Consider the following 26244-nt stretch of genomic DNA (forward strand, 5'->3'; position numbering starts at 1 on the left):
AGTAAATGAGGCTGAGTGAACTGTTTCGCTGCCGCTCAAGGCTCCGCTGATAGCCAGGTGTAGCAGTGGTAAGGATTCACTCCATGGTGCTGAAGGAAAGCTCTGCTGTTGGGACAGCTTTATGTAGGCCCTAACAGTTTGTGGGCACCGTTTGTCACTGTTATAGTGCAATTAATTTATTGCTTCGTGTTGTGTGGTGTAGTGGCTTTGCTGGCATTCATTAAACACACATATAAACAGTGCAATTACGCAAAGATTATGTGGTGCATAATTCTCCCATAGGTCCATTTGAGTGGATTACGTGGAATGATGTCAAATACAGATGTAAGAAAATTTTATACACTAATAAAACACTAGATGAACCAAGGAACCATAGCCATTGTGACAGTTTCAATCCAATTCCAAGTATATAAAACAACATAGAAACAGAGCGCCGGCGAGATCCCCCAGCGTCTCCTGAGAGGCGTGGGTGCGTTCGGTAGGTAGGGGCTAGAGTTGAAGTCACCGCTCCGTATCATAACAGCCGAGGACAAGCGGGCATCAGCAGCGCGCGAGAGAAAGAGCGGGAGGAGAGAGAAGACAGTGACTGCAGTTGCATGCTCTCTCTCGACGTTGGATGGATGTTGTTGTAAGAGCATCTGTAACTGGTAGGAAAGGAGTGGGGAAGAGGGGGTATACACTAACTCACCAAGGAAAGATCTATGCTTGGATTTCGGATCTTTTTTCTTCGCCAATGCAAAAGGAAATATGCAGCGAAGCTTCACCCTCCTGTACACCAGTTTTCTGGGGATGTGCTTGGGTTCAAGTTTTCCAAGTAACATCAATATAGGTAGGTGAAAAACATGCGTAAAATGAAGTCTGGCAAAATTATTTTAATTGTTTATTTATTTAGGCTACAAATTTGTATGGACAAATATGCCTTTTCCGAAGCTTTAAAGTTGTATTCAACATATTTTGCTGATTAAACAGTCCAGACATTTATCTGTTCTGTGTTTGCGTTTAGTTTGCAGAGTGCCGTTTTATAAATAACCGTTGATTCTGTATCTTTCACAGGGGGACTATTCCCAACCGAATCTCACGAATATGAGGTGTTTCGGTTCGCGCTCTCGCACCACCAGGATATCCCCAAACTGGTGCCGCAGGTGGATATGGTCAAGATGGGCAACAGCTTCTCCATGACATATGCCTGTAAGTCTTTCCTTTTCCCCACGGTTTCTGTTATCCTCATCCCACCCATCCTTCCCAGTTATTTCCTAGTTTGCTTCATATGTTATTTATGCCTACGATCAATATGTTGTTGTCCTTCTGCTCAACGAGATCACTGGCCAACGCTTGTCCTGAAATTATTTTCCTTCTATTTAAATGAGTCTATCATTGATAGTTGGAGATATCATATATGCAATTACAGCTGGTTTTTCGCTCACTGTAAAGAGGTTCCGAGAATGTGTGCTTTTGTGGATCCATCTGCTTCGCTTTCTCTCTCTTTCTCGTCAGAGGCGGTGTGCGTGCTTGTGTGAGCGAGAGAGAGACCTTAGTGCAATGAACAGATTTTTCTGACAATCTACCCATATCAGTAATATACATGTAGGCTACAAACATTAGAACCAGACGCAACAAAGTGGTTATATATTTTTAAAAATGTATTACGTTCTGACACCCTTCCCCCTACACAAGCCAACATGCGCTTCCTGCGCTTGAAATATTATCTGCCGTTAGCGCAGATCGACCAACCCCCCTTTCCCACCGGCATTCAGGAGAAACCTGTTACCACAAAGCGCTTTTCCTAATTAGCGACGGATTTGTATTCGCTTAGCTTCAGCTGGCACCAGCTACTTTCATTAAAGTGTTAAGCGCGCGGCTCAGGTTCGCTTTCTCATTACAGTAACCTAGCCAACAACGCCATACCACTCAAATGGCTCCAACCGCCGTGACTCACTCAAGTTCATAAGGTTGTCTCTGTGCGTTTCAGAAACACGTCTAAATTAGGGTTCTAATTAATGGAACACTGTAGGAGAAATATTGCATCGGAGACCTTTCATTCGTTCACCCTTGGGCATCATATTCTTTATGGATGAGGTCACTTACATGGGGGCAAGCGTGTAAATCAAATCAAAATCAAATCAAATTTTATTTGTCACATGCACATGGTAAGAAGGAGGATTTATAGTTTATTGCGAAGCACCGCGGATCAATGGCTGTCACCGGTCAAGCAGTTAAGACGTTACTCTCTTGTAAGTACATCAACCAACGAATCGATCAGGTGTTGTCATCGCACAGCCTGTCTGCCCTTTGGATGCCCAAATTAAATCATGTTTAACCTAATCGTTTTAGTATTAGTGTCACAGTCACATTCGCCTATTTAACAGATGCAGACAATGACGCGAGATTGTAACATGTTTTAAAGATCAAGGTGATCTGGTAGCCCAACCTATCCCCAGTCTGCTGAAAAGCAAGAAAAAAACAGGATAAAACGAAAAAATAACTTAATTTCTCCATTTAAGTTTATTTTGGTGTGCCAGCCTGCACTTTTGGGATATTAAACAACAAGGTGCCCTTGAGTTTTTAATATTTATCTTAAGTTGCTAAGTCTAAAGGTAGGCTATATCCTAGGTGTTCCATGTTGGACACCCTTAAAACGGGCATTAGGCCATGCAGCTGGGTGCTGAATGCAGATTAAACATACACAATAGATTCTCCTCCCTGACAACTCTCTCTTTCCACACTAGTCTCCTCAGGACTGCTTGAAGTGCGACATTCAGTTTCACCGGGAAGAGTTTTTAGACATTGATAACCGTGTTGTCTCTGTGTTTTGTTCCTACTTGGAGACAAGACTTGAATTTAAAGGCTGTTTTTATTCTGTTTCAAATACTTGTCATGTTTTTCCTCAGATCTCTGATCTCTGCCTCTTAGAGATACAGTTCCCTTTTGAAAAGAAAAGGAAATCAGAAGAAAATAGTTGCTCATCATCATCAACAGTTTATATATTTTAAGTCACATATGATATCTAATGCAGTATTACTGTAACATATTATATCTAATGCAGTATTACTGTAACATGTGATATCGAATTCAATATGACTGTAACATATGATATCTAATTCAATATGACTGTAACATATGATATCTAATTCAATATGACTGTAACATATGATATCTAATGCAATATGACTGTAACATATGATATCTAATTCAATAAGACTGTAACATATGATATCTAATTCAATATTACTGTAACACATGATATCTAATGCAATATGACTTTAACATATGATATCTATTGGACTATGACTGTAACATGTGATATCTAATGTAGTATTACTGTAACACATGATATCTAATGCAGTATTACTGTAACATATGATATCTAATGCAATATTACTGTAACATAAGATATCTAATGCAATATGACTTTAACACATGATATCTAATGCAGTATTACTGTAACATATGATATCTAATTCAATATTACTGTAACATGTGATATCTAATGCAATATGACTTTAACACATGATATCTAATGCAGTATTACTGTAACATGTGATATCGAATTCAATATGACTGTAACATATGATATCTAATGCAGTATTACTGTAACATGTGATATCTAATGCAGTATTACTGTAACATATGATATCTAATTCAATATGACTGTAACATGTGATATCTAATGCAATATGACTTTAACATTTGATATCTAATGTTATATGACTTTAACACATGATATCTAATGCAATATGACTTTAACATATGATATCTAATTCAATATGACTTTAACATATGATATCTAATGCAATATGACTTTAACATGTGATATCTAATGCAATATGAATTTAACATTTGATATCTAATTCAATATGACTTTAACATATGATATCTAATGCAATATGACCGTAACATATGATATCTAATTCAATATGACTGTAACATATGATATCTAATGCAATATGACTGTAACATTTGATATCTAATGCAATATGACTTTAACATATGATATCTAATTCAATATGACTGTAACATATGATATCTAATGTAATATGACTTTAACACATGATATCTAATGCAATATGACTGTAACATATGATATCTAATTCAATATTACTGTAACATGTGATATCTAATGCAATATGACTTTAACACATGATATCGAATGCAGTATTACTGTAACATATGATATCTAATTCAATATTACTGTAACATGTGATATCTAATGCAATATGACTTTAACACATGATATCTAATGCAGTATTACTGTAACATGTGATATCAAATTCAATATGACTGTAACATATGATATCTAATGCAGTATTACTGTAACATGTGATATCTAATTCAATATGACTGTAACATGTGATATCTAATGCAGTATTACTGTAACATATGATATCTAATTCAATATGACTGTAACATGTGATATCTAATGCAGTATTACTGTAACATATGATATCTAATGCAATATGACTTTAACATTTGATATCTAATTCAATATGACTTTAACATATGATATCTAATGCAATATGACTTTAACACATGATATCTAATGCAATATGACTTTAACATATGATATCTAACTCAATATGACTTTAACATATGATATCTAATGCAATATGACTTTAACATGTGATATCTAATTCAGTATTACTGTAACATGTGATATCTAATTCAATATGACTGTAACATGTGATATCTAATGCAGTATTACTGTAACATATGATATCTAATTCAATATGACTGTAACATGTGATATCTAATGCAGTATTACTGTAACATATGATATCTAATTCAATATGACTGTAACATGTGATATCTAATGCAGTATTACTGTAACATATGATATCTAATGCAATATGACTTTAACATTTGATATCTAATTCAATATGACTTTAACATATGATATCTAATGCAATATGACTTTAACACATGATATCTAATGCAATGTGACTTTAACATATGATATCTAACTCAATATGACTTTAACATATGATATCTAATGCAATATGACTTTAACATGTGATATCTAATGCAATATGAATTTAACATTTGATATCTAATTCAATATGACTTTAACATATGATATCTAATGCAATATGACTGTAACATATGATATCTAATTCAATATGACTGTAACATATGATATCTAATTCAATATGACTGTAACATATGATATCTAATGCAATATGACTGTAACATATGATATCTAATTCAATATGACTGTAACATATGATATCTAATTCAATATGACTATAACATATGATATCTAATGCAAAATGTAATATGACTGTAACATATGATATCTAATTCAATATGACTGTAACATATGATATCTAATTCAATATTACTGTAACACATGATATCTAACGCAATATGACTTTAACATATGATATCTATTGGACTATGACTGTAACATGTGATATCTAATGCAGTATTACTGTAACACATGATATCTAATGCAGTATTACTGTAACATATGATATCTAATGCAGTATTACTGTAACATGTGATATCTAATTCAATATGACTGTAACATGTGATATCTAATGCAGTATTACTGTAACATATGATATCTAATTCAATATGACTGTAACATGTGATATCTAATGCAGTATTACTGTAACATATGATATCTAATTCAATATGACTGTAACATGTGATATCTAATGCAGTATTACTGTAACATATGATATCTAATTCAATATGACTGTAACATGTGATATCTAATGCAGTATTACTGTAACATATGATATCTAATGCAATATGACTTTAACATTTGATATCTAATTCAATATGACTTTAACATATGATATCTAATGCAATATGACTTTAACACATGATATCTAATGCAATGTGACTTTAACATATGATATCTAACTCAATATGACTTTAACATATGATATCTAATGCAATATGACTTTAACATGTGATATCTAATGCAATATGAATTTAACATTTGATATCTAATTCAATATGACTTTAACATATGATATCTAATGCAATATGACTGTAACATATGATATCTAATTCAATATGACTGTAACATATGATATCTAATTCAATATGACTGTAACATATGATATCTAATGCAATATGACTGTAACATATGATATCTAATTCAATATGACTGTAACATATGATATCTAATTCAATATGACTATAACATATGATATCTAATGCAAAATGTAATATGACTGTAACATATGATATCTAATTCAATATGACTGTAACATATGATATCTAATTCAATATTACTGTAACACATGATATCTAACGCAATATGACTTTAACATATGATATCTATTGGACTATGACTGTAACATGTGATATCTAATGCAGTATTACTGTAACACATGATATCTAATGCAGTATTACTGTAACATATGATATCTAATGCAGTATTACTGTAACATGTGATATCTAATTCAATATGACTGTAACATGTGATATCTAATGCAGTATTACTGTAACATATGATATCTAATTCAATATGACTGTAACATGTGATATCTAATGCAGTATTACTGTAACATATGATATCTAATTCAATATGACTGTAACATGTGATATCTAATGCAGTATTACTGTAACATATGATATCTAATTCAATATGACTGTAACATGTGATATCTAATGCAGTATTACTGTAACATATGATATCTAATGCAATATGACTTTAACATTTGATATCTAATTCAATATGACTTTAACATATGATATCTAATGCAATATGACTTTAACACATGATATCTAATGCAATGTGACTTTAACATATGATATCTAACTCAATATGACTTTAACATATGATATCTAATGCAATATGACTTTAACATGTGATATCTAATGCAATATGAATTTAACATTTGATATCTAATTCAATATGACTTTAACATATGATATCTAATGCAATATGACTGTAACATATGATATCTAATTCAATATGACTGTAACATATGATATCTAATTCAATATGACTGTAACATATGATATCTAATGCAATATGACTGTAACATATGATATCTAATTCAATATGACTGTAACATATGATATCTAATTCAATATGACTATAACATATGATATCTAATGCAAAATGTAATATGACTGTAACATATGATATCTAATTCAATATGACTGTAACATATGATATCTAATTCAATATTACTGTAACACATGATATCTAACGCAATATGACTTTAACATATGATATCTATTGGACTATGACTGTAACATGTGATATCTAATGCAGTATTACTGTAACACATGATATCTAATGCAGTATTACTGTAACATATGATATCTAATGCAGTATTACTGTAACATGTGATATCTAATTCAATATGACTGTAACATGTGATATCTAATGCAGTATTACTGTAACATATGATATCTAATTCAATATGACTGTAACATGTGATATCTAATGCAGTATTACTGTAACATATGATATCTAATGCAATATGACTTTAACATTTGATATCTAATTCAATATGACTTTAACATATGATATCTAATGCAATATGACTTTAACACATGATATCTAATGCAATATGACTTTAACATATGATATCTAACTCAATATGACTTTAACATATGATATCTAATGCAATATGACTTTAACATGTGATATCTAATTCAGTATTACTGTAACATGTGATATCTAATTCAATATGACTGTAACATGTGATATCTAATGCAGTATTACTGTAACATATGATATCTAATTCAATATGACTGTAACATGTGATATCTAATGCAGTATTACTGTAACATATGATATCTAATTCAATATGACTGTAACATGTGATATCTAATGCAGTATTACTGTAACATATGATATCTAATGCAATATGACTTTAACATTTGATATCTAATTCAATATGACTGTAACATATGATATCTAATGCAATATGACTTTAACACATGATATCTAATGCAGTATTACTGTAACATGTGATATGAAATTCAATATGACTGTAACAGATGATATCTAATGCAGTATTACTGTAACATGTGATATCTAATTCAATATGACTGTAACATGTGATATCTAATGCAGTATTACTGTAACATATGATATCTAATTCAATATGACTGTAACATGTGATATCTAATGCAGTATTACTGTAACATATGATATCTAATGCAATATGACTTTAACATTTGATATCTAATTCAATATGACTTTAACATATGATATCTATTGGACTATGACTGTAACATGTGATATCTAATGCAGTATTACTGTAACACATGATATCTAATGCAGTATTACTGTAACATATGATATCTAACGCAATATGACTTTAACATATGATATCTATTGGACTATGACTGTAACATGTGATATCTAATGCAGTATTACTGTAACACATGATATCTAATGCAGTATTACTGTAACATATGATATCTAATGCAGTATTACTGTAACATGTGATATCTAATTCAATATGACTGTAACATGTGATATCTAATGCAGTATTACTGTAACATATGATATCTAATTCAATATGACTGTAACATGTGATATCTAATGCAATATGACTTTAACACATGATATCTAATGCAATATGACTTTAACATATGATATCTAATGCAATATGACTTTAACACATGATATCTAATGCAATATGACTTTAACATATGATATCTAACTCAATATGACTTTAACATATGATATCTAATGCAATATGACTTTAACATGTGATATCTAATGCAGTATTACTGTAACATATGATATCTAATGCAGTATTACTGTAACATATGATATCTAATGCAGTATTACTGTAACATATGATATCTAATGCAATATGACTTTAACACATGATATCTAATGCAATGTGACTTTAACATATGATATCTAACTCAATATGACTTTAACATATGATATCTAATGCAATATGACTTTAACATGTGATATCTAATGCAATATGAATTTAACATTTGATATCTAATTCAATATGACTTTAACATATGATATCTAATGCAATATGACCGTAACATATGATATCTAATTCAATATGACTGTAACATATGATATCTAATTCAATATGACTGTAACATATGATATCTAATGCAATACGAATGTAACATATGATATCTAATTCAATATGACTGTAACATATGATATCTAATTCAATATGACTGTAACATATGATATCTAATGCAAAATGTAATATGACTGTAACATATGATGTCTAATTCAATATGACTGTAACATATGATATCTAATTCAATATTACTGTAACACATGATATCTAACGCAATATGACTTTAACATATGATATCTATTGGACTATGACTGTAACATGTGATATCTAATGCAGTATTACTGTAACACATGATATCTAATGCAGTATTACTGTAACATATGATATCTAATGCAGTATTACTGTAACATGTGATATCTAATTCAATATGACTGTAACATGTGATATCTAATGCAGTATTACTGTAACATATGATATCTAATTCAATATGACTGTAACATGTGATATCTAATGCGGTATTACTGTAACATATGATATCTAATGCAATATGACTTTAACATTTGATATCTAATTCAATATGACTTTAACATATGATATCTAATGCAATATGACTTTAACACATGATATCTAATGCAATATGACTTTAACATATGATATCTAACTCAATATGACTTTAACATATGATATCTAATGCAATATGACTTTAACATGTGATATCTAATTCAGTATTACTGTAACATGTGATATCTAATTCAATATGACTGTAACATGTGATATCTAATGCAGTATTACTGTAACATATGATATCTAATTCAATATGACTGTAACATGTGATATCTAATGCAGTATTACTGTAACATATGATATCTAATTCAATATGACTGTAACATGTGATATCTAATGCAGTATTACTGTAACATATGATATCTAATGCAATATGACTTTAACATTTGATATCTAATTCAATATGACTTTAACATATGATATCTAATGCAATATGACTTTAACACATGATATCTAATGCAATGTGACTTTAACATATGATATCTAACTCAATATGACTTTAACATATGATATCTAATGCAACATGAATTTAACATTTGATATCTAATTCAATATGACTTTAACATATGATATCTAATGCAATATGACTGTAACATATGATATCTAATGCAATGTGACTGTAACATGTGATATCTAATGTAATATGACTGTAACATATGATATCTAATGCAATATGACTTTAACATATGATATCTAATTCGATATTACTGTAACATGTGATATCTAATGCAATATGACTTTAACACATGATATCTTATTCAATATGACTGTAACATATGATATCTAATTCAATATGACTTTAACATATGATATCTAATGCAATATGACTGTAACATTTGATATCGAATGCAAAATATGACCGTAACATGTGATATCTAATTCAATATGACTGTAACATATGATATCGAATGCAATATGACCGTAACATGTGATATCTAATTCAATATGACTGTAACATATGATATCTAATGTAATATGACTTTAACACATGATATCTAATGCAATATGAGGGTAACATATGATATCGAAAGCAATATGACCGTAACATATAATATCTAATTCAATATGACTGTAACATATGATATCTAATGTAATATGACTGTAACATATGATATCTAATTCAATATGACTTTAACATATGATATCTAATTCAATATGACTGTAACATGTGATATATAATGCAATATGACTGTAACATGTGAAATCTAATGCATTATGACTTTAACATATGATATCTATTGGAATATGACTGTAACACGTGATATCTAATGCAATATTACTGTAACATAAGATATCTAATGCAATATGATTTTAACACATGATATCTAATGCAGTATTACTGGAACATATGATATCTAATTCAATATTACTGTAACATGTGATATCTAATGCAATATGACTTTAACATATGATATCTAATGCAGTATTACTGTAACATATGATATCTAATTCAATATTACTGTAACATGTGATATCTAATGCAATATGACTTTAACACATGATTATCTAATGCAGTATTACTGTAACATGTGATATCTAATGCAGTATTACTGTAACATGTGATATCTAATGCAGTATTACTGTAACATATGATATCTAATTCAATATAACATATGATATCTAATGCAGTATGACTTTAACATATGATATCTATTTCAATATGACTTTAACATATGATATCTAATTCCATATGACTTTAACATATGATATATAATGCAATATGACTGTAACATATGATATCTAATTCAATATGACTTTAACATATGATATCTAATTCAATATGACTTTAACATATGATATCTAATTCAATATGACTATAACATATGATATCTAATTCAATATGACTGTAACATATGATATCTAATTCAATATGACTTTAACACATGATATCTAGTTCAATATGACTGTAACATATGATATCTAATTCAATATGACTTTAACATATGATATCTAATGCAATATGACTGTAACATATGATATCGAATGCAATATGACCGTAACATGTGATATCTAATTCAATATGACTGTAACATATGATATCGAATGCAATATGACCGTAACATGTGATATCTAATTCAATATGACTGTAACATATGATATCTAATGTAATATGACTTTAACACATGATATCTAATGCAATATGACTGTAACATATGATATCGAATGCAATATGACCGTAACATATAATATCTAATTCAATATGACTGTAACATATGATATCTAATGTAATATGACTTTATCACATGATATCTAATGCAATATGACTGTAACATATGATATCTAATGTAATATGACTGTAACACATGATATCTAATGCAATATGACTGTAACATATGATATCTAATTCAATATGACTTTAACATATGATATCTAATTCAATATGACTGTAACATGTGATATATAATGCAATATGACTGTAACATGTGAAATCTAATGCATTATGACTTTAACATATGATATCTATTGGAATATGACTGTAATACGTGATATCTAATGCAATATTACTGTAACATAAGATATCTAATGCAATATGATTTTAACACATGATATCTAATGCAGTATTACTGGAACATATGATATCTAATTCAATATTACTGTAACATGTGATATCTAATGCAATATGACTTTAACATATGATATCTAATGCAATATGACTTTAACATATGATATCTAATGCAGTATTACTGTAACATATGATATCTAATTCAATATTACTGTAACATGTGATATCTAATGCAATATGACTTTAACATATGATATCTAATGCAGTATTACTGTAACATATGATATCTAATTCAATATTACTGTAACATGTGATATCTAATGCAATATGACTTTAACACATGATTATCTAATGCAGTATTACTGTAACATGTGATATCTAATGCAGTATTACTGTAACATGTGATATCTAATGCAGTATTACTGTAACATATGATATCTAATTCAATATAACATATGATATCTAATGCAGTATGACTTTAACATATGATATCTATTTCAATATGACTTTAACATATGATATCTAATTCCATATGACTTTAACATATGATATATAATGCAATATGACTGTAACATATGATATCTAATTCAATATGACTTTAACATATGATATCTAATTCAATATGACTTTAACATATGATATATAATGCAATATGACTGTAACATATTATATCTAATTCAATATGACTGTAACATATGATATCTAATTCAATATGACTGTAACATATGATATCTAATTCAATATTACTGTAACATGTGATATCTAATGCAATATGACTGTAACATATTATATCTAATGCAATATGACTGTAACATATGATATCTAATGCAATATGACTGTAACATATGATATCTAATTCAATATGACTGTAACATATGATATCTAATTCAATATTACTGTAACATGTGATATCTAATGCAATATGACTTTAACATATGATATCTAATGCAGTATTACTGTAACATATGATATCTAATTCAATATTACTGTAACATGTGATATCTAATGCAATATGAATTTAACACATGATTATCTAATGCAGTATTACTGTAACATGTGATATCTAATGCAGTATTACTGTAACATGTGATATCTAATGCAGTATTACTGTAACATATGATATCTAATTCAATATAACATATGTTATCTAATGCAGTATGACTTTAACATATGATATCTATTTCAATATGACTTTAACATATGATATCTAATTAAATATGACTGTAACATATGATATCTAATTCAATATGACTGTAACATATGATATCTAATTCAATATGACTGTAACATATGATATCTAATTCAATATGACTTTAACATATGATATCTAATTCAATATGACTTTAACATATGATATCTAATGCAATATGACTTTAACACATGATTATCTAATGCAGTATTACTGTAACATGTGATATCTAATGCAGTATTACTGTAACATGTGATATCTAATGCAGTATTACTGTAACATATGATATCTAATTCAATATAACATATGATATCTAATGCAGTATAACTTTAACATATGATATCTATTTCAATATGACTTTAACATATGATATCTAATTCAATATGACTGTAAGATATGATATCTAATTCAATATGACTGTAACATATGATATCTAATTCAATATGAATGTAACATGTGATATATAATGCAATATGCCTGTAACATGTGATATCTAATGCATTATGACTTTAACATATGATATCTATTGGAATATGACTGTAACATGTGATATATAATGCAATATGACTGTAACATGTGATATCTAATGCATTATGACTTTAACATATGATATCTAATGCAATATGACTGTAACATATGATATCTAATTCAATATGACTGTAACATATGATATCTAATGTAATATGACTTTAACATATGATATATAATGCAATATGACTGTAACATATGATATCTAATTCAATATGACTTTAACATATGATATCTAATTCAATATGACTGTAACATGTGATATATAATGCAATATGACTGTAACATGTGATATCTAATGCATTATGACTTTAACATATGATATCTATTGGAATATGACTGTAACACATGATATCTAATGCAGTATGACCGTAACATATAATATCTAATTCAATATGACTGTGACATATGATATCTAATGTAATATGACTTTATCACATGATATCTAATGCAATATGACTGTAACATATGATATCTATTTCAATATGACTGTAACATATGATATCTAATTCAATATGACTTTAACATATGATATCTAATTCAATATGAATGTAACATGTGATATATAATGCAATATGACTGTAACATGTGAAATCTAATGCATTATGACTTTAACATATGATATCTATTGGAATATGACTGTAACACGTGATATCTAATGCAATATTACTGTAACATAAGATATCTAATGCAATATGATTTTAACACATGATATCTAATGCAGTATTACTGTAACATATGATATATAATTCAATATTACTGTAACATGTGATATCTAATGCAATATGACTTTAACATATGATATCTAATGCAGTATTACTGTAACATATGATATCTAATTCAATATTACTGTAACATGTGATATCTAATGCAATATGAATTTAACACATGATTATCTAATGCAGTATTACTGTAACATGTGATATCTAATGCAGTATTACTGTAACATGTGATATCTAATGCAGTATTACTGTAACATATGATATCTAATTCAATATAACATATGTTATCTAATGCAGTATGAATTTAACATATGATATCTATTTCAATATGACTTTAACATATGATATCTAATTCAATATGACTGTAACATATGATATCTAATTCAATATGACTGTAACATATGATATCTAATTCAATATGACTTTAACATATGATATCTAATTCAATATGACTTTAACATATGATATCTAATGCAATATGACTTTAACACATGATTATCTAATGCAGTATTACTGTAACATGTGATATCTAATGCAGTATTACTGTAACATGTGATATCTAATGCAGTATTACTGTAACATATGATATCTAATTCAATATAACATATGATATCTAATGCAGTATGACTTTAACATATGATATCTATTTCAATATGACTTTAACATATGATATCTAATTAAATATGACTGTAACATATGATATCTAATTCAATATGACTGTAACATATGATATCTAATTCAATATGACTTTAACATATGATATCTAATTCAATATGACTGTAACATGTGATATATAATGCAATATGACTGTAACATGTGATATCTAATGCATTATGACTTTAACATATGATATCGATTGGAATATGACTGTAACACATGATATCTAATGCAGTATTATTGTAACATATGATATCAATTGGAATATGCCTGTAACATATCATATCTAATGCAGTATTATTGTAACATATGATATCTAATGCAATATGACTGTAACATAAGATATCTAATGCAATATGACTTTAACATGTGATATCTAATGCAGTATTACTGTAACACATGATATCTAATGCAGTATTACTGTAACATATGATATCTAATGCAATATTACTGTAACATAAGATATCTAATGCAATATGACTTTAACACATGATATCTAATGCAGTATTACTGTAACATATGATATCTAATTCAATATTACTGTAACATGTGATATCTAATGCAATATGGCTTTAACACATGATATCTAATGCAGTATTACTGTAACATGCGATATCTAATTCAATATGACTTTAACACATGATATCTAATGCAGTATTACTGTAACATGTGATATCTAATGCAATATGACTTTAACACATGATATCTAATGCAGTATTACTGTAACACGTGATATCGAATACAATATGACTGTAACATATGATATCTAATGCAGTATTACTGTAACGTGATATCTAATGCAGTATTACTGTAACATATGATATCTAATGCAATATGACTGTAAAGTATGATATCTAATTCAATATGACTTTAACATATGATATCTAATGCAATATGCCTTTAACATATGATATCTAATTCAATATGACTGTAACATGTGACATATAATGCAATATGACTGTAACATATGATATCTAATGCATTATGACTTTAACATATGATATCTAATGCAATATGACTGTAACATGTGATATCTAATGCAATATGACTTTAACATATGATATCTAATTCAATATGACTAACATATGATATCTATTGCACACACACACACACACACACACACACACACACACACACACACACACACACACACACACACACACACACACACACACACACACACACACACACACATCCAATGCAATATGACTGTAAATTATGATATCTAATGCACATGCACACACACACACACGCACGCACGCACGCACGCACGCACGCACGCACACACACACACACACACACACACACATCTAATGCAATAAATTATGATATCTAATGCACACACACACACACACACACACACACACACACACACACACACACACACACACACACACACACACACACACACACACACACACATCCAATGCAATATGACTGTAAATTATGATATCTAATGCACATGCACACACACACACACACGCACGCACGCACGCACGCACGCACGCACGCACACACACACACACACACACACACATCTAATGCAATAAATTATGATATCTAATGCACACACACACACACACACACACACACACACACACACACACACACACACACACACACACACACACACACACACACACATCCAATGCAATATGACTGTAAATTATGATATCTAATGCACATGCACACACACACACACACACACACACACACACGCGCACGCACGCACGCACGCACGCACGCACACACACACACACACACACACACACACACACACACACACACACACATCTAATGCAATAAATTATGATATCTAATGCACACACACACACGCACACGCACGCGCACGCGCACGCGCGCACACACACACACACACACACACACACACACACACACACACACACACACACACACACACACACACTCATAGGGCATGAGGGATAAGAAACAACATGTTTATCAGGATAAAACTTGTCACGACAGGCCTGATGGAAACAGAACATGTTTCGGTAAACTTCTCAAATGTCGACAAAACAACATACTGTAGACGAGGTGGGATCTTTTTGTGTCTGTAAAAGAAATTATGCGAGAAATGTCTGTGGAAACACTGATAGAATAACCATCATATCGAAGTAAACTTGGAGTCATGCGATGACGTATGCTCCTCCCACTACGACTCGGGAAAGCATGCAGTTTATTAGGTTACAGATGAAATAAGTTCTGATGAACTTCACAGGGTGGTGAAAGTGCACAGTGATGAGCTTGATGCTTCTTTCTGATAAATATGAAGGGTTGTATTCTGGTGACATGATCATTGATTCTTGACTGCTGTTTGAATTCAAATAATCTCATTCTTTTGTCAATAATAATCTCATCATGTAGGCTATACGTGCACTCTATCCAGCAGCGCGCTGACACAGTACTGTATCATACCGGAGTGGGCACACTCCCCATATAATACCATTCTGTTGTGTGAAAACCATCAGTAGATTTGAAAATGCCATGGAAACCCATTTCACTTGTATTTTTTATTCAGTACATGTTAATTTTTACCACAAAATGTATTTTTATTTGTACTAGATTATCACACGCAGTCTTTTATCTGCAGCAAATAAATTTTATTGGAAACACATCTGTGGTGGGAAAATGCACATATAGTTTTAAGCAGATTTGAGAATATTCACATGAAAATCTGTCAACAATTGGATGGAATCCTAACTTGTCTGAGTCTTTTAAAGGACACTTGTATTTCTAAACATTTTTTTGTGCTAAACAACCCTTGAGCTGAGCTGAGTATTGGCAGCCGCCGTGAGGACAACACATTCCCAGATTGTGGTGAGTGAGCAGTGATCTTGTGTGTGTGTGTGTGCTCTGCTCTATTGCTTCTCTCCATCCCTAATGTGAAGGGACAGATCAGATCCTTTTAGCTGAGACAGACAGGCTTTGATGTGACATGCATCATGTAGCCTATCGGTTAGAGAGTTTGTACAGTAACCCAAAGGTTGCTAGTTCTAATCCCTAAGCCGCCTAGGTGAAAAATCTGTCAAAGTGCCCTTGAGCACTTAACCCTAATTGTTCCTGTATGTCGCTCTGGATTAGAGTATCTGCTAAATGACTAACATGTAAATAACACAAACAGTGACTCTGGTTAGAGGTTATGTACATACGACAGAGAAGACAGTGACACCATTTCTCTCTGTGTCTTTGCTTCAAGAGGATGTAGAAAAGGTTAACATTAAAATACATTTTGGAATCTTGACTTTATGATGACCTACTTAGTGTGTGTATGAATGAAAGTTTATCTGTGTCCATATCTGTGTGTGTGTGTGTGTGTGTGTGTGTGTGTGTGTGTGTGTGTGTATTTGTTCATCTGTCGGTGTGTGTGTGCGTCTGGGTATGTCTGTGTGTGTGTGCTTGCTTGCATGCATGTGTGTGTGTGCATTTGTGCATCTGTATGTGTGTGTGTGTGTGTTTGTTTGCATGTGTGTGTGTGTGTGAATAATCCTGGGCAGTTATGGGCATTGACGGTTAAAGGCAGTTAGAGGCAGTGGCTGAATGGCTCCTTGTGCCTGTGGATGAATGGAGCTCATCCGGATGAGGGAGATACTCATCAGCGGGGCTGAGGCCTGTATGACTTGCACCCCAAATGGAACCCTATGCCCTATTTAGTGCATCACTTTTGACCAAGGCTCATAGGGCCTAGATAGGGAATAGGTTGCTATATGGGCAGCAGTCTATATGACCACCCACTTCCTCCAGTCCTCCCCCTGCCTCCCCCTACCCTCAACCCTCACCATCTGCATCCCCCCTCCTCAACACCTGCTGGGGGAGACAGAGTAGGGCACAAGGGAGTCTAACAGTTGGGTGTTGGGTGAACTAGTAAAGGTGAGAGTACACACAGAACAGAATAGATGGTGTAAAAGGAAAATGGCTGACGTTGAGGAAACTGTGATGTATTTCTCCTGTTGAGTCATCGACAGTGTGTGTGTGTGCGCCCTGTGTGTGTATGTTTGTTCATCTGTGTGTTATATGTGTGTGTGTGTTTGTGTGTGTAGCCTATATGTTCATAGGAAGATCTAGCCTGACTCTCTTTCTACATATAACTGCAGTGGAATGGATACCTTGAGCCAAACAGAGAGTACTAGTCAGTCTTCCCCTTGGTTAGCGTTGACATCACCATAATCTGCTATTGACTAGCTTTAGAATAGGGACGGAGTGGAGGCATAAATAGCTGATTTCATGTCAATTCTCCTGCAGCCATTAGGTCATAACTCAAGTGTGGTGTTGAAATAATATGTTGGTGAGGTGTTGCTTTAACGTTGGTTATCTGGTGAAGAGATATTGTAAACAAATATCATTTTACATTACAATTAAATACTTGTAATAAGAATTGCTAGCCATGTATGACAAAATAAACATTCACAATTAATCTACATTAATAAAATAACAATTCCTTCATAACTGTAATATATATTATCCTAAAAAGAAACCTCTGTTTTTTTTGGGGTATCCTTCTAAGTGACCACATAGAGATACACAAATAAATAGTATTAGCAAAATGATTAACACAATTATCTATTCTAGTAATGTTATTTCTATGACTGACCAAACCAAGCAGTTCTAGCATCACAACATCTAATTGGAATCCATAGCTAACCAGATTCATGTTGTCACTATAATCTTCTGCAGCGTTATTTCTCTTCTCTCTGAGGGCTTTTAAAGGAAGTGTGTGTGTGTGTGTGTGTGTGTGTGTGTGTGTGTGTGTGTGTGTGCGTGTGTGTGTGCGTGTGCGTGCCCTAAGCCAGGTCTGATCAATGGACTGGGGCCACACAAAGACATCCAGATCAATAAGAGGATAGAAAAGAGCTTCCTCTCCAAATATCCTGGCCTAGAGGACCAATAGGAATTAGTACTACAGTATTATAGCCTGGCCTAGAGGACCAACAGGAATGAGTACTACAGTATTACAGCCTGGTCTAGAGGACCAATAGGAATTAGTACTACAGTATTATAGCCTGGCCTAGAGGACCAACAGGAATTAGTACTACAGTATTACAGCCTGGTCTAGAGGACCAATAGGAATTAGTACTACAGTATTAGTTACAAATTTAACTTGAATTAAATTAGTTGACTTTTCACATGGGATGATTTCACTGAACAATAAAAGAAAGGCAATATTGAATGATCCTCAATGATCCATCGCATCTCCCAAAAACGTTTGCAACATACATCTGTAAAATGATAGTCTAGAAACCAAAGCTTTGGTTGTCTTCTTCTCAGGCTTCCATGTTTTCTCCCTGGACCTCCTCAATGTCCACCTCTTGAACATCAGACTCTGAGGCCTCTTCTTCACTGTCACTTTTCAACCTTGTTGAGAATGGCTCGTTGTCAGGCTCAAAAAGCCTCAAATTTGCCCGGATGGCCACCAATTTTTCTACCCTTGAATTGGTCAGTCTGCTGTGTACTTTGGTGTGTGTGTTCCCAAACAAGGACCAGTTGTGATCTGAGGCAGCTGATGTTGGTGGGATTTGGGATTTGGATGATGGATGCAACAGGGGAAAGAGCCTCAGATCCACAAAGTCCCTTCCACCAGGTGGCTGATGAGATATGTTGGCACGACTGCAATATTGCATCTCCATCCCAAAGCCCTAGCTTGGAAGTGTACTTCACCAGACTACCAAGAACCTTGCCCTCATCCAGGCCAAGGTGGTGAGACACGGTAGTGATGACACCATAGGCCTTGTTGATCTCTGCACCAGACAGGATGCTCTTGCCAACATACTTGGGGTCCAACACGTATGCTGCAGCGTGTATGGGTTTCAGGCAGAAGTCTTCATGCTTTTTGATGTATTTCAGAACTGCAGTTTCCTCTTCTTGGAGCAACAGTGAAGTGGGCAGGGCAGTACGGATTTCTTCTCTTACATCTGCAAGCAGAATCTGAACATCAGACAGGATGGCATTGTCTCCCTCAATCCATGCAATGGCTACTGCCATAGGTTTCAGGAGTTTCAGGCTGCTTACCACTCTCTCCCAAAATACATCATCCAGGAGGATCCTCTTGATGGGGCTGTCCATATCGGCAGACTGTGATATGGTAATTTCTTGGAGAGACTCCTTCCCCTCCAGGAGACTGTCAAACTTGATGACAACACCACCCCAATGGGTGTTGCTGGGCAGCTTCAATGTTGTGCTCTTATTCTTCTCACTTTGCTTGGTGAGGTACAGTGCCTTGCGAAAGTATTCGGCCCCCTTGAACTTTGCGACCTTTTGCCACATTTCACACTTCAAACATAAAGATATAAAACTGTATTTTTTTGTGAAGAATCAACAACAAGTGGGACACAATCATGAAGTGGAACGACATTCATTGGATATTTCAAACTTTTTTAACAAATCAAAAACTGAAACATTGGGCATGCAAAATTATTCAGCCCCCTTAAGTTAATACTTTTTAGCGCCACCTTTTGCTGCGATTACAGCTGTAAGTCGCTTGGGGTATGTCTCTATCAGTTTTGCACATTGAGAGACTGAATTTTTTTCCCATTCCTCCTTGCAAAACAGCTCGAGCTCAGTGAGGTTGGATGGAGAGCATTTGTGAACAGCAGTTTTCAGTTCTTTCCACAGATTCTCGATTGGATTCAGGTCTGGACTTTGACTTGGCCATTCTAACACCTGGATATGTTTATTTTTGAACCATTCCATTGTAGATTTTGCTTTATGTTTTGGATCATTGTCTTGTTGGAAGACAAATCTCAGTCCCAGTCTCAGGTCTTTTGCAGACTCCATCAGGTTTTCTTCCAGAATGGTCCTGTATTTGGCTCCATCCATCTTCCCAACAATTTTAACCATCTTCCCTGTCCCTGCTGAAGAAAAGCAGGCCCAAACCATGATGCTGCCACCACCATGTTTGACAGTAGGTATGGTGTGTTCAGGGTGATGAGCTGTGTTGCTTTTACGCCAAACATAATGTTTTGCATTGTTGCCAAAAAGTTCAATTTTGGTTTCATCTGACCAGAGCACCTTCTTCCACATGTTTGGTGTGTCTCCCAGGTGGCTTGTGGCAAACTTTCAACAACACTTTTTATGGATATCTTTAAGAAATGGCTTTCTTCTTGCCACTCTTCCATAAAGTCCAGATTTGTGCAATATACGACTGATTGTTGTCCTATGGACAGAGTCTCCCACATCAGCTGTAGATCTCTGCAGTTCATCCAGAGTGATCATGGGCCTCTTGGCTGCATCTCTGATCAGTCTTCTCCTTGTATGAGCTGAAAGTTTAGAGGGACGGCCAGGTCTTGGTAGATTTGCAGTGGTCTGATACTCCTTCCATTTCAATATTATCGCTTGCACAGTGCTCCTTGGGATGTTTACAGCTTGGGAAATCTTTTTGTATCCAAATCCGGCTTTAAACTTCTTCACAACAGTATCTCGGACCTGCCTGGTGTGTTCCTTGTTCTTCATGATGCTCTCTGCGCTTTTAACGGACCTCTGAGACTATCACAGTGCAGGTGCATTTATACGGAGACTTGATTACACACAGGTGGATTGTATTTATCATCATTAGTCATTTAGGTCAACATTGGATCATTCAGAGATCCTCACTGAACTTCTGGAGAGAGTTTGCTGCACTGAAAGTAAAGGGGCTGAATAATGTTGCACGCCCAATTTTTCAGTTTTTGATTTGATAAAAAAGTTAGAAATTTCCAATAAATGTCGTTCCACTTCATGATTGTGTCCCACTTGTTGTTGATTCTTCACAAAAAAATAAAGTTTTATATCTTTATGTTTGAAGCCTGAAATGTGGCAAAATGTCGCAGTTCAAGGGGGCCGAATACTTTCGCAAGGCACTGTAGATTGCTGCTATACCTTGATGACCCTTCACATACCTTGGGTCTCTTGTAGAGTGTATCCATTTGTTTTAGTGCCATGATGTAATTGAGGAGTAGATTCAATGTGTGAGCAGCACAGCCAATGGGTGAGATGTGAGGGTAGGACTCCTCAACTTTAGACCAAGCAGCCTTCATGTTTGCAGCGTTGTCTGTCACCAGTGCAAATTCCTTCTGTGGTCCAAGGTTATTGATGACTGCCTTCAGCTCATCTGCGATGTAGAGACCGGTGTGTCTCTTATCCATTGTGTCTGTGATGTGGTAGAATACTGGTTGAGGGGTGGAGATGATGTAGTTAATTATTCCTTGCCCACGAACATTTGACCACCCATCAGAGATTGCAATACAGTCAGTCTGCTTTCACTTGAATTCTGCATCTAGCAGATTAGTAGATAAAGCATGTCTGGTTGGAGGGGTGAATGCTGGGAAAAGAACATTCATAAATCTCTTCCAATACACATTGCTTGTCAGCATCATAGGTGAACCAGTTGCATACACAGCTCGAGCAAGACATTCATCAGCATTTCTCTGACAACCTTCCTCCATTGAGTCAAAAAAACTTCTGATTCCATGAGGACCATGAGCTGTTTATTGCTATCAATAAGGTGCCTGATTCATAATTTTCACCTTGAATAGAACTAGAGGGTCTTTTGTCAGAGGTTGCTTGTTGTGAGAGCTGAACTTTATGCACTTGGCCAGATGATTCTGCATCTTTGTTGCATTCTTCACATATGATTTGGCACAGTATTTACAAATGTACACAGCTTTTCCTTCTACATTAGCTGCAGTGAAATATCTCCACACATCAGATAGTGTCCGTTGCATTTTCCTGTAAAGATTAGAAAACAATAGTAAAAAAAACTAATTCAATTCCATGTAAAGATAAATAGTTAAGTAATTAAACTAAACAACTCCTTTGTAAGATACATGTTTTAAAATGAGACATGTATGGAAACAGGTGAATTAACACTCCTCATTTATCATTCTCAAGCAAGCTAAAACCCACCTGGTAGCAAAAACTAAATAGGTGAAATTGTTAACAAGTTAGAAACTATTTAAACACACTGTCACGCCCTGACCGTAGATTGCTTTGTATGTTTCTATTTTTAGTTTGGTCAGGGTGTGATGTGGGTGGGTATTCTATGTTGTAGGTCTAGGTTTTGTGTTTGGCCTGGTATGGTTCTCAATCAGAGGCAGCTGTCTATCGTTGTCTCTGAATGAGAGCCATACTTAGGTAGCCTATTTTCCCATTTTGAGGTGTGGGTGATTATTTTCCATTTCAGTGTTTGCACCATACGGGACTGTTTCGGTTTTCATTTATTCTCTTGTTCTTTTGTATTCTGTATTCATTCCTGATTAAAAGGTATTATGGATATGTACCACGCTGCATTTTGGTCCTCCTCTTCTTCCACCAACAAAAATCGTGACACACACTTTGCTTTAGGCTACTGTTTACTAGTTATTGTAATCAAAACTTACCAGAAAGCATGTAGTCCTTGGCTAGTAGAGTGGGCTCAATAGCATTTCATTAGTGTGCAAGATCTTGAGAATCAGCTGTAAATGTGATGGAAGAACGCACTGTGCATGCAGAGGGTTGCAATCCATTGAATTGGGGATAGTTTAACCAAAATATGCCACAAGACCTAGAATTTCCTTATGTGTATCCCACAAAAAGGTTCACTGTCATAAGCTAACTTTTTTTGATGAATTTAAGCGAAATTCCCCAAATTCCCGGGCTTAACTTCCCATTGAAAAATGACTGAACTTGACCGGAAAGTTTCTAACCCTTTGCAACCCCACTTATTACCGTGGTGTTATATGGGTATTATCATAGATGCCTGGGCCTAGAGAGACAGTCCACTCCTCTTCTTCTGCTGCAGTGTGGTGGTGATGTGTATCGTCTCTCTGGGTTGCTCTGGGAGTAGACGTGTAGAGAAAGAGAGATTGTGTGTGTGTGGAGTTTAGGATTGAAAACAGAGAAACTGATGTGGATTCTCCTCCATCACAGCTTACACTCTGCTTCGTCCTCCGTCTGTTTGCATGATCACTGCTTAGTGGAGGGCACACGCACACACACACACGCACACACACACACGCACACATGCACACACACACGCACACACACACACGCACACACACACACGCACACGAACACGCACACTCACACGCACACATACACATACACAGGCACAATTACTGGAGACGGCACTTCATCAGATGCATTTAATGTATTATTCATTGCAGCTCATCCAAAGCCATCACTCCACGGAGTTAGAGGCATAAATATTTATTAATAACCATGTGGAAGGAATAAGAGGGCGGGAGCTTTTGTGTTTAAAAATACTCTTCCCGGGATAGGGGAACAGAGGGGGATTCACAATGGGGAACTAGAAAAAGAGAGAGTGAGACAGGTTTTGGTTTGTATTCCCTACACACCACCTCAACCACCACCAGCACCACAACCACCCCACAGGGCTAGAACCGTGCCCAAGAATGGTGTATCTCAACTGGGCTGTGGGTTTGAGGTGAGAGGGGCTGAGGCTGGAGCTTAATGGCTCGATTCAATCCGTAGTGCAGATGATCAACATTATAGCGTGATTGACATTTACGGAGACTGCACTCACGGTAAATCCTGCATATGTAGCCGATGTGAGTAAGACCTTTAAACAGGTTAATATTCACAAATCTGCTGGGCCAGATGGATTACCAGGCTGTGTACTCAGAGCATGTGCTGACCAGCTGGCAAGTGTCTTCACTGACATTTTCAACATCTCCCTGTCCGAGTCTGTAATACCAACATGTTTCAAGCAGACCACCATAGTCCCTGTGCCCAAGAACACTTAGGTAACCTGCCTAAATGACTACTGACCCATGGCACTTGTAGCCATGAAGTGCTTTGAAAGGCTAGTCATGGCTCACATCAACACCATCATCCCAGACACCCTGGTTCCACTCCAATTCGCATACCGCCCCAACAGATCCACAGAGGACACAATCGCTATTGCACTCCACACTGCCATCTCCTACCTGCACAAGAGGAACACCTATTTGAGAATGCTGGTCATTGGCTACAGTTGATCGTTCAACACCATAGTGCCCTCCAAGCTCATCACTAAGCTAAAGATCCTGGGACTGAACACCTCCCTTTGCAACTGGATCCTGGACTTCCTGACAGTCTGCCCCCAAGCGGTGAGGGTAGGCAACAACACATCCACCA

The 26244-nt window shown here is 34.0% G+C and overlaps 1 protein-coding gene across 4 annotated transcripts in view; it reads left to right on the top strand.

Moving 5' to 3' along the window:
- The first annotated feature begins 544 nt into the window (after positions 1–544).
- The window catches only part of LOC135526642 (glutamate receptor 1-like), a 168638-nt gene continuing 142938 nt past the window's right edge, over positions 545–26244 (top strand). For all 4 annotated transcript variants that reach the window (XM_064955155.1, XM_064955158.1, XM_064955156.1 and 1 more), the window contains exons 1-2: positions 545–829; positions 1054–1188. In XM_064955155.1, coding sequence (XP_064811227.1) covers positions 748–829; positions 1054–1188 — 217 coding nt within the window. In that variant the 5' untranslated portion in view covers positions 545–747. The remainder of the gene's footprint in view (positions 830–1053; positions 1189–26244) is intronic.

This window comes from Oncorhynchus masou, chromosome 32, assembly GCF_036934945.1.
Source record: "Oncorhynchus masou masou isolate Uvic2021 chromosome 32, UVic_Omas_1.1, whole genome shotgun sequence".
In the NCBI taxonomy this organism is placed as follows: Eukaryota; Metazoa; Chordata; class Actinopteri; order Salmoniformes; family Salmonidae; genus Oncorhynchus; species Oncorhynchus masou.